Below are 10,715 nucleotides of genomic sequence, written 5' to 3' on the forward strand. Positions count from 1 at the left end.
CCAGGGTCCTGGTGAGGACACAGGCTCCCCCTGCCCGGCCGTTTCCGAGAGGGAGCCCTCCAGACCCCTTCACCCCCCCACCACTCACGTACCCACAGCAGCAGCTGCGTGATGACGACGTGGGCGAGCTCGGCCGCCAGGTGCAGTGGGGAGCGGAGCTGCGGGTCTTCCACGCTGGTGTCTAGCGGCCCGTGTCGCGCGTGGGCCAGAAGCAGGAGGACGGCGGCCACGTCCTGGGCCTGCACTGCAGCCCACAGTTGGCGGCCCAGCGGCTCCTCCGGAGAACCCAGCGGCGCCAGGAACAGCAGCTGCTCGTACTTGGCGCGAATCCATGACTCACGCTCCTCCCTGCAAGACCAGGATCGATGGGAAGGGCTCTCGGGACCCTCGCCCCCCACCCGTGGACCCTCTCGGGAGCCCCCCGATCTGTTCCCTCGCACATACCGCGAGGAGTCCCGCGTGGGCTTGGCTCGGCCCCGCGTGTTGCTCTCCCACACGCGGTTGGCCATATCGTTGCCAATTGCCGTCAGCACCAGGGTCAGCTCCCGAGGCCAGTCGTCCAAGTCCAGCGAGCGGACGCGGGACAGGTGCGTGCCCAGGTTCCGGTGAATGCCGGAGCACTCGATGCAGATGAGCGCGCCCAGGTTCAAGCTGGCCCACGTGGGGTCTGGGGACGGAGTGAGAAATTGGCTCCCCGCAGAGCCAACACGGGCACCCACCCCGAAGTCGCCAACGCCCGCGAACCACACTCCCTCCCAGGCCCCTCCACTGCCCCCTTGCGCTCACTGGGAGCCCCGCAGTCCACGCAGATACAGTTCCCCTTGGCGTTCCGGATCGCCTGGATAGCCACGGCTTCGCTTTGGCTGTCTGTGCGCAGCTGCAGAAAGGGCCGGGGTTATTACTGACTCTCCCGGGGACCCCTTCTCCAGACACTCACCTCTGCTTTCCCCCCAAACCTTTCACCCCCATTACCTTGACCTTGCTGCTCTCACAGCATTGCAGACTGGCTAGGATCTGACTCTCAATTGCCTGGACCCAGGCATCCCGCTCCTCAAAACTGGCTGCCTCGAAGTGCCACGTCTGACCAGTGCTGGACACGATCAAGAACTCGAAGTTTTCCTCTGGGTGGGGGGATGGGATGGGGTCATGAGGGAGAGAGTTCAAACAGGAGCTGCCTTCCCCAAACCTTCCTCCCTGATGTCCATCCCAAGCCCCTGGGAGTGGGCAGAAGGGCTGGGGAAGCAGAGGTGGGGGAGAGCAGGAAGCCCGAGCACATGCAGGGGAAGGCAGGGGCACCCCCACCCCTTGCACCCCAGCTGAGCGCCCCTCCCAGCTCCCCGCTTGTTACCTGCTTTATAAATATTTCTTAAACTACCAAAGGATTTTAGTTTCCACATTTTGCGCTTGGCTGGTTTCCCGAAGCGAATGATATAGAGATAGAATAGAGAGCAGAACAGAGAAAAAGACCAAGAAAGAGAAAAGGAGGTAGATGGAGAGAAGGAGAGAGAGTGACAGAGTGCCAGAGACAAAGCAGGACAGACAGATGGGGAGAGAAAGCAGAACTAAAGTCAGTGGCCCCGGAGCAGAGTAGAGCGGAAGCCAAGAGCCATGAGAGCAGGCGGATCTGGAGGCTGGGTCTGAGCACCCGGCAGAGAGCAGGGGTGGTGGGGACCGGTTATCATGGTCAATGAGGAGCCGGGTCTCTGGGAGGGGAAGGGATGGTCAGGAACTGAGTAAACACGGGGAAAGGGTACAGAGGTGGGCCACAGGCCTGGGGTGAGGGGGCCTGGGGTTGAGAAGTCTTGAGGATTTGGGGGCTTCACTGGGGTCAAGAGCTGTCAGGGGAGCTTGGGGATCATAGGAAGTTACTGGGAACAGGGGCTGGATGGTCAGGAGCTGAGGAGTTAAAGGGGGACGTTGAGATCAGGGGCTGAGTCCCTGGGGGTCATGGGGCCCTGGGTGCAGGAGCTGAGGAAGGGGAAGTAGAGGGTCATCAGGAGAGAGGTCATTGGGCACAGGGTGCTGGGACTGCTGGGGTAAAAGGCATTGACTGGGCAACAAGAGGAAGGACAAGGGCTGAGGGGTGTCCATTCATTTTTTCACTAAATTATGTGCAAAGTGGTAATGATAGTCAAGTACTCAGCTCAGACACTTTTCCTCCTCCTGCAGGAACTAGGCCAGGGGTCTAGAGTTGGGGGTGAGGGTCCAGAGTGGGAGTGCAACTGCCCACCAACGCCTCACCTTCGGCCTGCCCAGAGGAGCCTTCGGTCTTGGACGGCGTTGTCAATTTTTTCCTCCTCTGCTTCTTCACCATGGGAGAAGGAGGAGGTTCCCGACTCAGGGGGCTCAGGTCTCCAGATGGGGTACAGTCTTAGGAAGGGGGACACAGCTGCCTCAGTTGCCCCTCCACAGATTTCCTGATTTCATCACAGCCTGTCTCCTCCCCTGAACTAGCTTTGGCATTTTAGGGTTCCCTCCTTTCAACTGTCCCTCTCCAGGAGGTCCCCCTGGATTATTCCTGAGGAGGTGGGCAGATGAGTGGTTTAGAGTCAGACCTGTACTCAGATCCTGGCTCTGCCACTTACTGGCCTTGAGACCTTGAGCAAGTCACTTAATCTTCTGAGCCTCAGTTTCTTCATCCCTAAAATGGGGATAATCATCTTGACCTGACAAGGTTGTTGTAAGGATTACTTGTTACAATGTTACTTGCTATTTTAAATAAATTAAGAAAAATATAGATAGATAGATTTCTAAACATTCCAAACACTGAATGCTGACTATGTTAGACAATGTTCTCATTTTTTTTAAGCTTTAAAGCAACTCTTTCAGACAGAAACTGTTATCTCTGTTTTATAGATGAGGAAACTGAGTCACGGAGAGATCAAGTAACTTGCCCCACTGGCAAGCCAGGATTCAAGTTCACGCAATTTAGCTCTAGAACCCGCTTGTCTTAAACATCATGATAAACACGATAATGGTGAGCTTGGTGCCTGCACCCAGTCGATGCTTAATGTATCCACTCATGCATTGGATTCCAGTCTCCAAGCTTCCACCCCAAGTTCATTTCCCACCCACATCCCATCTGGATCTGGAAGATAGTGGATGGAAGATGGGTCCTCACTGACCAGTGCTGAGGGCTCGGGCCAAATTCCGGTCTGGCTTCAGCAAGTGTTTGGATGTCTGGTCTGATGGTGGCTGCAGGGAACTGGGGCTGGGGCTTGAGCTTGGTGTGGGAGTAGTGGCTTCTGTTGGAAGGAGAAGAATATAAAACCTCAGTGAGCCACTCGGTCTCTGGGCCCATGCCTTCGTGGTACGTCTTTATCACCCACCTTCTCACTTATCCAGTCCCTACTTCCCTACTACCCCTCCTTTTCCCCTAGCCCTGGCCCCTCTCCTGCCCCTCTGTCATGAGCCCCACTCACCAGGGCCTTCACCCATCTGGACAGTGCTCATGTCCTTGACGAGCCCATTGATGCTGGCTGAGGGGCCAAAAGCAGAGATGGCCCGTGGGGGCCGCTTGCCAGGGACTTTGACTGTTGTTCGTAGCAAGTCCATCTCCTTGCCGTGGGTACTATGGATGTAGTCCTGGAGGGCCACAGGGGTTGAGAATATAGGGAAGGTTGGGTTCCTTGGCAGTGCTGGGAAGCAACCAATAGTAGGGAATAGAGAAGGACTCAAGAGGGGGGGCTCTTAAAAAAAGAAAAAAGAATTTAAAAGAAAAGAAAAAATGCCTGACCAGCATGGCTCAGTGGTTGAGTATCGACCTATGAACCAGGAAGTCAAGGTTCAATTCCTAGTCAGGGCACATGCCCAGGTTTTGGGCTTAATTCACATTATTCAGCGTGCAGGAGGCAGCCAATGATTCTCTCTCATCATTGATGTTTCTATCTCTCTCTGCCTCTCCCTTCCTCTCTGAAATCAATAAAAATGTATATAAAAAGGGGGGCTCTTAGAGCTCAGTGGGCTGGGATGAGCTTCTAGGGGATGAGCCAAACAGTATTGGCTCAGCATTGTCTCCTCCAGAAAGCATTCCCTGAAGGGCAGGCCAGGTGGAGGCCCTTTCTCCATGCTCTCCCCCTAGGCCCCTGGTCGGCAAACTGCGGCTCGCGAGCCACATGCGGCTCTTTGGCCCTTGAGTGTGGCTCTTCCTAAGCCTTAGGAGTACCCTAATTAAGTTAATAACAATGTACCTACCTATATAGTTTAAGTTTAAAAAATTTGGCTCTCAAAAGAAATTTCAATCGTACTGTTGATATTTGGCTCTGTTGACTAATGAGTTTGCCGACCACTGCTAGGCTGAAAGTCCCTGGGGAGATACAGTTACCTGTTCATCCCCGGGATGGGCACCTGGGAGGTACCTAACCTTCAACATGCTTGCTAAACTTAAGAGAACCAGATGAGCTTCCCAGAAATACTAGTGTTTATCAGAGGCACAGACTCGTAGAGCTGGAAGGGCGTCTAAGGCCAGCACTGTGGCAGCCAGCCTCTGCCACTCACGTTAATGCTGGGGTGGTAAAGTAGGAAGCCGTTACTGGACAGGGTCACGTATTTCTTCTTCCATTCTTTGTTCAAGGAATTGCCACTTCGCTTTAGTAGAAAGCTCTGCAGTATGGAGAAAGACATGTGGGTGAGCCCAGTTAGGATCAGCTACCTCCAGCCTGCCCTCAGCCCCTGGACCACCCACCTGTTTAATGGGAATGGCTCGCCCACTCCCTGTTGTCTCTCCCCGACTGTCCAAGCTCCGCTTTTCAGAGTCACTGCCCCGGCGATTCTGGAATGGTTATTGGCATCAGTTAGAAGATGGATGGAGGGATACACTGATGGAAGGACAGGAAAGACAGGTGAATAAGGGCCCAAAAAAGGGTTCTAGGGACCAGGGAAGATGAGCAGGTAACGGGGAACAGGGGATGGGGGTCAGCATATCCAATACCGCAAAAAGGCTGGTCCTGCGCTTGGCTGCCCGGTGCAGGGACCCTGGGGTGCTCAATCCAGCCACTGCCACTGCCTCAGCTCGGAGCTCGCGGTGACCGACATTGGGTGAGGACGGGAGGGAAGAAGAGTAGTCGCTAGTGTGGCCCCCGTTACTAGCCTGGAGAAGTCAAAATAGCTGAGATGCTCCCATCCCACCAAGCTACAGTTACATCTAGTTATGAGGAACCCGGGAAATTCCTCGATCTCATCATCATTTACTTGTATTAGCATTAATAAGAAAACTCCTCACTAGCACAGTCCTAGTGCTTTAGTTTTACAAAGTCGACTTCGCAAGTTTTTGCCATATAATTTTCCTAACAACCTTGGGAGGTTTGGGTGACTTGCTCAAGGACATTGCAAACGATGTCTGAAACCATGTGGTTTTCCAGTCCAATGCACTTTCTACAAATGGTGTCACTACCATTCCCACCTGCCCCCCCTCCTCCAGCCTCCTTGGGCGCTCTGAACCTATCCTTGGATCACCAGCCACTCAGATTCTTACCAGCCCCTCTGTGGACCCTGAAGCCCCCAACTCACCTGCCCAGCTACGGGAGTGGAAGCAGCTGAGTGGCTTGGGGAGCTGGGCAGGGATTTGCAGGCAGCCAGAAGCTGTTGCTGTTTGCGTAAGGTCACCACCTTCTGGGCCACTGGAGGGGGGAGGGGAAGGAGGTGTGAGTAGGACAGATACCCAAGAACACCCTCTGGTGCCCAGCTCTGAGAAATCCCCAAGAGATAACATAGGCCCCAAGTTCCTTATCAGTGTGGCCTTCGCGCCACATGTAACCCTGCCAGCTCCTCCAGTCCAGAAAGACCTGTGGCTATTATGCAAGACTTCTCTCACCTCCCTGGTCCCCCCTGCCTCCCGCACAGGCGAATGACCTACCTAACATCCACAGAGCGAGGCCTGGATGCGCAGCCTCTAAGACTATCCCAGGCCTCTAGCCCCGTTCCCCACATTTTCTGGGATGACCACACTCACCCTCCTGGAAGACCCGGTCCACATTGAGCCCGTAGGTTGCGCAAGTCTCGTAGTAGCTGCAGCGTTTCATGTCTGCGCACAGAGCTCTGGCACGAGCATCTCCCACGACCCGAGGGGAAGAAGCACTGATCCTGTCTGAGGGCGCAGGAAAGGAGCGGGATCAAGGCCCCCTCCCCATCTTTCCTGCTTTCCTTTCCCTTGGGCTCCAGTCCCAGGCTGGACCCACGAGGGACAGGGTCTGAAAGAACCTCTCCTGTGGCCGGTGGAATGGAGTGCATAGCCTTTTGTAAGTTCTGGACCCAGCTCAAATGCCCAGCTGCAGTATGCGTCGGCGGAGTGCACTCTGTATGTGTCTTCAGAAAACACCGCAGAGTCGGTGGAGCTTCCTGACAAGGTCTACAATGGTTGGGACTCACAGGGGACAATCACCCTGTCCTGCGAGTCCAATGAACCCTGAACTGAAAGGGAGAACACCTGGCACGTGAACTAGGAAAAGGCTGTAGAGCCGTGAGTAACAGGTGGCCTGCTCGCTCTGCCGCGGGAAAGCTGGAGGCAAGCGACAGGTGGAAGCAGGCACCTGCTGGACAGGCATCCAGGCAGCCCGCAGCCTCACACAGGTGGCGGTGGAAGGAGCTTTGTTCGGCCCTGGCGGAGAGTCTGAGCGCCTCTGAATCACTTCTCTAAAAGGTTTCCTGCCTCTGTGTTTTCTCCATCATTTCATTTGTGCTTTCTCTTTGCTTTGAATAGGCTCCTTTGAAAGGTGTCAGCCTGACCCAGCTGTAGCCAGGGAGAGTGGAAAAGGCTTTCTATCAGCACTAGGGCCTGAGCTTTTGTTTCCCATGGTGATGGCATCGGGAAACGAGAGCATAAGAACACAAGGCAGGCGACATCTCAGAGGATGGAGACTGCTACTACAGCTGTCCCTTCCTCCCTCCCGGGAGGGCCTCCTCTCAGCCTCCTCTCTGGGAAGTTTGTGTTGGCTTAATGGCTCCCTTATCTGGAGACCAGGATCCTTCCAGAGGTAACTAGAATCCACCTGGCCATTTCTATACCTTACCGAGTTCTCTCGTGTGCTGGGCAATAGCCCAGTAGCCATCAGCAGTACCTTCCCAGCCCCTCTTTACCTTGCGTCCCCACCAATGCCAGCGCCAGACCTCCTCGTCCCTCCCCCCGAAGGGAGCTCAGCTGCCCGTGGAGACGGCTCACGGCCTGGAAACTGTTCTCATCCTCCAAGCTGAAGACCAAGATCACAGCATCTGCCCAGCCTGAGAACTTGCGGGGGGTGAGGGGACAAAGAGAGGGTCAAACAAGTCCATTTCTTTCAATGCTATTCCCATTAGACCTGGGAAACCAGAGCCCACTCCCTTGGCCAGTGCTGACCCCAGCAAGCCTGCCTACCCCATACCTCACCCCTCACCTTGGCATCAGGTGCCCCAGCTTCCTCTCGGATCAACACCAGATGAGTCTGTCCATCCACCAACATCTCTTTCTTGTGCTGCTCACCTGTGCAGAAAGGTTGGAAGTGGTAGGTCAGAGGTCACAGGTCACCAGACCACCCCATTGTCCCTCTACTTTAGCTGTCATGGCCTCATCCTTCCCTCTGGTCTCCATTCCCACCTAGTCATTGATCACACTGCCTAGTCATTAATCCTGGATCCTTGGCCCCAATCCTTAGTTTACTATGACTCCTAAGAACTCACTCTCTGTCTTCTCCAGCACCTGGTATGAACCAGTCAGGAATCGATGGATGAGCGATGACTTCCCACTCCTGGCATCGCCCAGTACACCCTGCAGACAAGTTTGTAGAGCAGAGATTATGGAAGTTGAGAGGCGGCAGTATGCTTGAGTCTGGAGAACTTGAAGAGATTGGCAGTGTTAAATCATCCAAGGAGGGTCCCACAGGACCAGGATGACAGTCAGGAGCGTGTCTGGGAAGATCAGGCCAGGAGTGTGGCAAGAAATAATCCCAAAAAGCTGAATAATGTCAGCAACTCAGTACCATTTGTGTGTGTGTGTGTAGTGCTGTTTAGAAAACATACTAGATATGTGTATAGGGGGGAGGGAGCATGTCATAGCCCTAGGCCAGTGATGGCGAACCTATGCCACGCGTGTCAGAGGTGACACGCAAACTCATTTTTTTGGTTGATTTTTCTTTGTTAAATGGCATTTAAATATATAGAATAAATATCAAAAATATACATCTTTGTTTTACTATGGTTGCAAATATCAAAAAATTTCTATATGTGACACGGCACCAGAGTTAAGTTAGGGTTTTTCAAAATGCTGACACGCCGAGCTCAAAAGGTTCGCCATCACTGCCCTAGGCACTGGTTGAAAAGTTTTACCCAATTCTAGGCAATAGAATATGAAGGACTATAGGAGAGATGCCAGAAGTGAGGAGAAGCCTGAAAGACAACCATGGATACATAGGGAAAAGGAGACTAAAGAAAAAGTTGTGAGGATGTGTCAAGCCTCAGGAAGGTGCCACGAAGGTAGAATCTCAGGAGAAGTAAAAAAAAAAAAAACGATTCCCTTTTCTCACAGAGAGAAGGGAAGGAAGAGATGAAGGAGAGAGAGTTGAGAGCACAGTGAACAGGAGGTCAGCCTTCCTGCGGACAAGGGGACCAGGTTACCTACCAGGCGCAGTTCAGGAATGGAGCGGCTCAAAGTCCATTCCTGGCTATTGACCACAGCCTCTGCAATGGGAAAGGAGCCATCAGAGGGGGTGCTCCAGGCTCAGGAGGACTTCCAACCCTCGGCCACCCCTCCTCCTTTTGCAGCTTTTCTTAACCCTCAGAACCCTGCCTGGGCTGGGGAGCTGCGTGGAAAGGCTAGGGTTGAGAGTGGTCCCCAGTCCTCCCATCCTAGCCAGCTCTCTGCACAGCTGTTGCTGCCGCTCAGTGGTTGCTTAGCAACGGAGTCAGCAAGACGAAAATACTTCACTTGGCATCTCCCTTAAAACACATCCCCAAACTGTAAGTCCCTGCCCCAGACCTTGAGACCAGGGCTCTGACAGTGGTGGGTCCTTTCCTCTGGAAGAATTTGGGGGTCTCCTACCCAAAGGCCTGTCTGATTCCCGGGCTGACCCTGGGAGGCGGGGCTGGGACATAGAAGGAAGTGGATCTTCCTCCATCTCCATGTCACAGGAGGGAAACTGAGGTGAGGGATAAGCCTTCCCTTGCTCAAGGTCAATGGCTGAAGGCCCTGGCCCCTCCCCACAGCCCGAGGAATGGTGCTTGGATTTTCTGTGCCCCCTTCTCCCATAACCGTCCCCACCAGCATGCTCCAGAAGAAATATGAACAAGGGCTCCACTCCCTGGCGGAGAGAAGCCACAGGCCTGGAGGAGTGGGAGGAGGCAGGATGCTCCTTCCGCCCGCCGGGTCCAGCCCCCGCGCCTGACACCGGCCGGACGTTCCCGGGGTGCCGCAGCTGCGGCGGGAACTCTGGGATCCGGAGCCATCTGCTCCCACCCGCTCCAGAGCCAAACCCGGGGAGCCGCCCCCGCTCACGGACCTGTCTCCCCTCCAGGAGTGTGAGCTAAACCATGAGTCCCTCGCCTCTCTTCCAGGAGAAAAAAGATAAGAAATAAAGACACCCCCTCCTCGGAACGAAACACCACCTTCTCCATACCCCCTCCCAAGTCTCCAGGGGGTAAGAATTGCCTTTGCAGCAGTCCCCCCCCCCCCTTGAGTCACTCCTGGTCAGCCCCCTGGGGGTTTCCATTAGGCTCTGGGGCCTGGGTGGGCAGTGGGGGGACTGAGGCTTCCTTCTGCCCCCTCTCACTTCACGTTCAAGTGTTCGGCACCATCCAGGCCCTAGCACTCCCTGACTCCCCAATCCACCTGCATGGAAAGAAACGGAGTCCCTTCCTGCTGCCTCGCCAGCCTGCTCTCAGCCCAGGGGCTGACCTGGCCCTGGCCAGGAGCTGCCTGCAAGGGCGTTCTCATGCCACCTGCCCCCAGTGCTCGGGGGAAACTGAGCTTCCTAATCCCCTTCCCCTTCCATGTCCCTCTGGGCCAGGCAGAGTCCTGTCTCCAGGCTCCCAGACTCCAGCTGGGGCTGGAAGTGGGGTCTGGAGCTTGAGCAATTTCCAGCAGTCACTCTGACCAAGGGTATTCTTTTCCCAGAAAGCTCCGAGGCTTTCCGAATCCCCCTGAAATCAAGTCACTTCTCATGTCCCACCACGTCGCTACTCACCCCCGCCAGGACCTCTTAGTCCTCACCCCAGTCCTTGGCAGAGAGGGCAGCCTGGCTCCTCTGCCCACCCCGGAGAGAAGCTCCCCCAGGTCAGCCCTGCACGGGCTCCCCCAACCCCAGCTGAGCCTCCCAGGCGCCCTCCCCTCCCGGTTCTCAGACTCCGGTCCTACTCACTAGGGGAGGTGCGGAGCTCGGTGCCCAGCAGCTCCCGGGACCCGCTGCCAGAAGACAGGCCTGGGGGTCCGGCGGGGGGCCCGGAACCAGGAGGCCCCCCTGTGCTCTTGGTGAAGATGCCGCTGATAAACTTGAGCATCTTGCGATCCCGAGTGGACGCTCGGCCCCCCTCCCGGCCCCGCTTCAGCCCCGGAGCTGGGGGCTCCAGGGTGTTTGGCGGTGCAGGCCCCGTCGGCATCGCGGAGGCGACGGTGAGAGCAGCGCCTGGAGCCGAGGTGGCCGGGATGGTGAGTGGAGGAGGAGAGCCAGCAGGTGGTCCGGGGTGCAAGTCACTGTTGTCCAAGGTCTTACTCTTGCCTTTCCGGGGGGACAGCTTCCCTCGGGGTCCAGGCC

The 10,715-nt window shown here is 55.5% G+C and overlaps 1 protein-coding gene across 1 annotated transcript in view; it reads right to left on the reverse strand.

Annotated features, from left to right (window-relative positions):
- The window catches only part of AGAP2 (ArfGAP with GTPase domain, ankyrin repeat and PH domain 2), a gene marked incomplete at its 5' end in the record, with an annotated part of 12,070 nt that extends 1,360 nt beyond the window's left edge, over positions 1–10,710 (reverse strand). The window contains 18 exons of the mRNA XM_014550056.1: positions 22–348; positions 445–667; positions 787–877; positions 973–1,121; positions 1,349–1,408; positions 2,242–2,370; positions 3,126–3,245; positions 3,423–3,585; positions 4,498–4,602; positions 4,685–4,771; positions 4,931–5,089; positions 5,509–5,618; positions 5,951–6,085; positions 7,075–7,222; positions 7,368–7,453; positions 7,651–7,738; positions 8,588–8,646; positions 10,323–10,710. Of these exons, the coding sequence (XP_014405542.1) occupies positions 22–348; positions 445–667; positions 787–877; positions 973–1,121; positions 1,349–1,408; positions 2,242–2,370; positions 3,126–3,245; positions 3,423–3,585; positions 4,498–4,602; positions 4,685–4,771; positions 4,931–5,089; positions 5,509–5,618; positions 5,951–6,085; positions 7,075–7,222; positions 7,368–7,453; positions 7,651–7,738; positions 8,588–8,646; positions 10,323–10,710 (2,627 nt within the window). The remainder of the gene's footprint in view (positions 1–21; positions 349–444; positions 668–786; positions 878–972; positions 1,122–1,348; positions 1,409–2,241; positions 2,371–3,125; positions 3,246–3,422; positions 3,586–4,497; positions 4,603–4,684; positions 4,772–4,930; positions 5,090–5,508; positions 5,619–5,950; positions 6,086–7,074; positions 7,223–7,367; positions 7,454–7,650; positions 7,739–8,587; positions 8,647–10,322) is intronic.
- Positions 10,711–10,715: the final 5 nt, after the last annotated feature.

Source organism: Myotis brandtii, unplaced genomic scaffold, assembly GCF_000412655.1.
Source record: "Myotis brandtii unplaced genomic scaffold, ASM41265v1 scaffold581, whole genome shotgun sequence".
NCBI classification, from domain to species: Eukaryota; Metazoa; Chordata; class Mammalia; order Chiroptera; family Vespertilionidae; genus Myotis; species Myotis brandtii.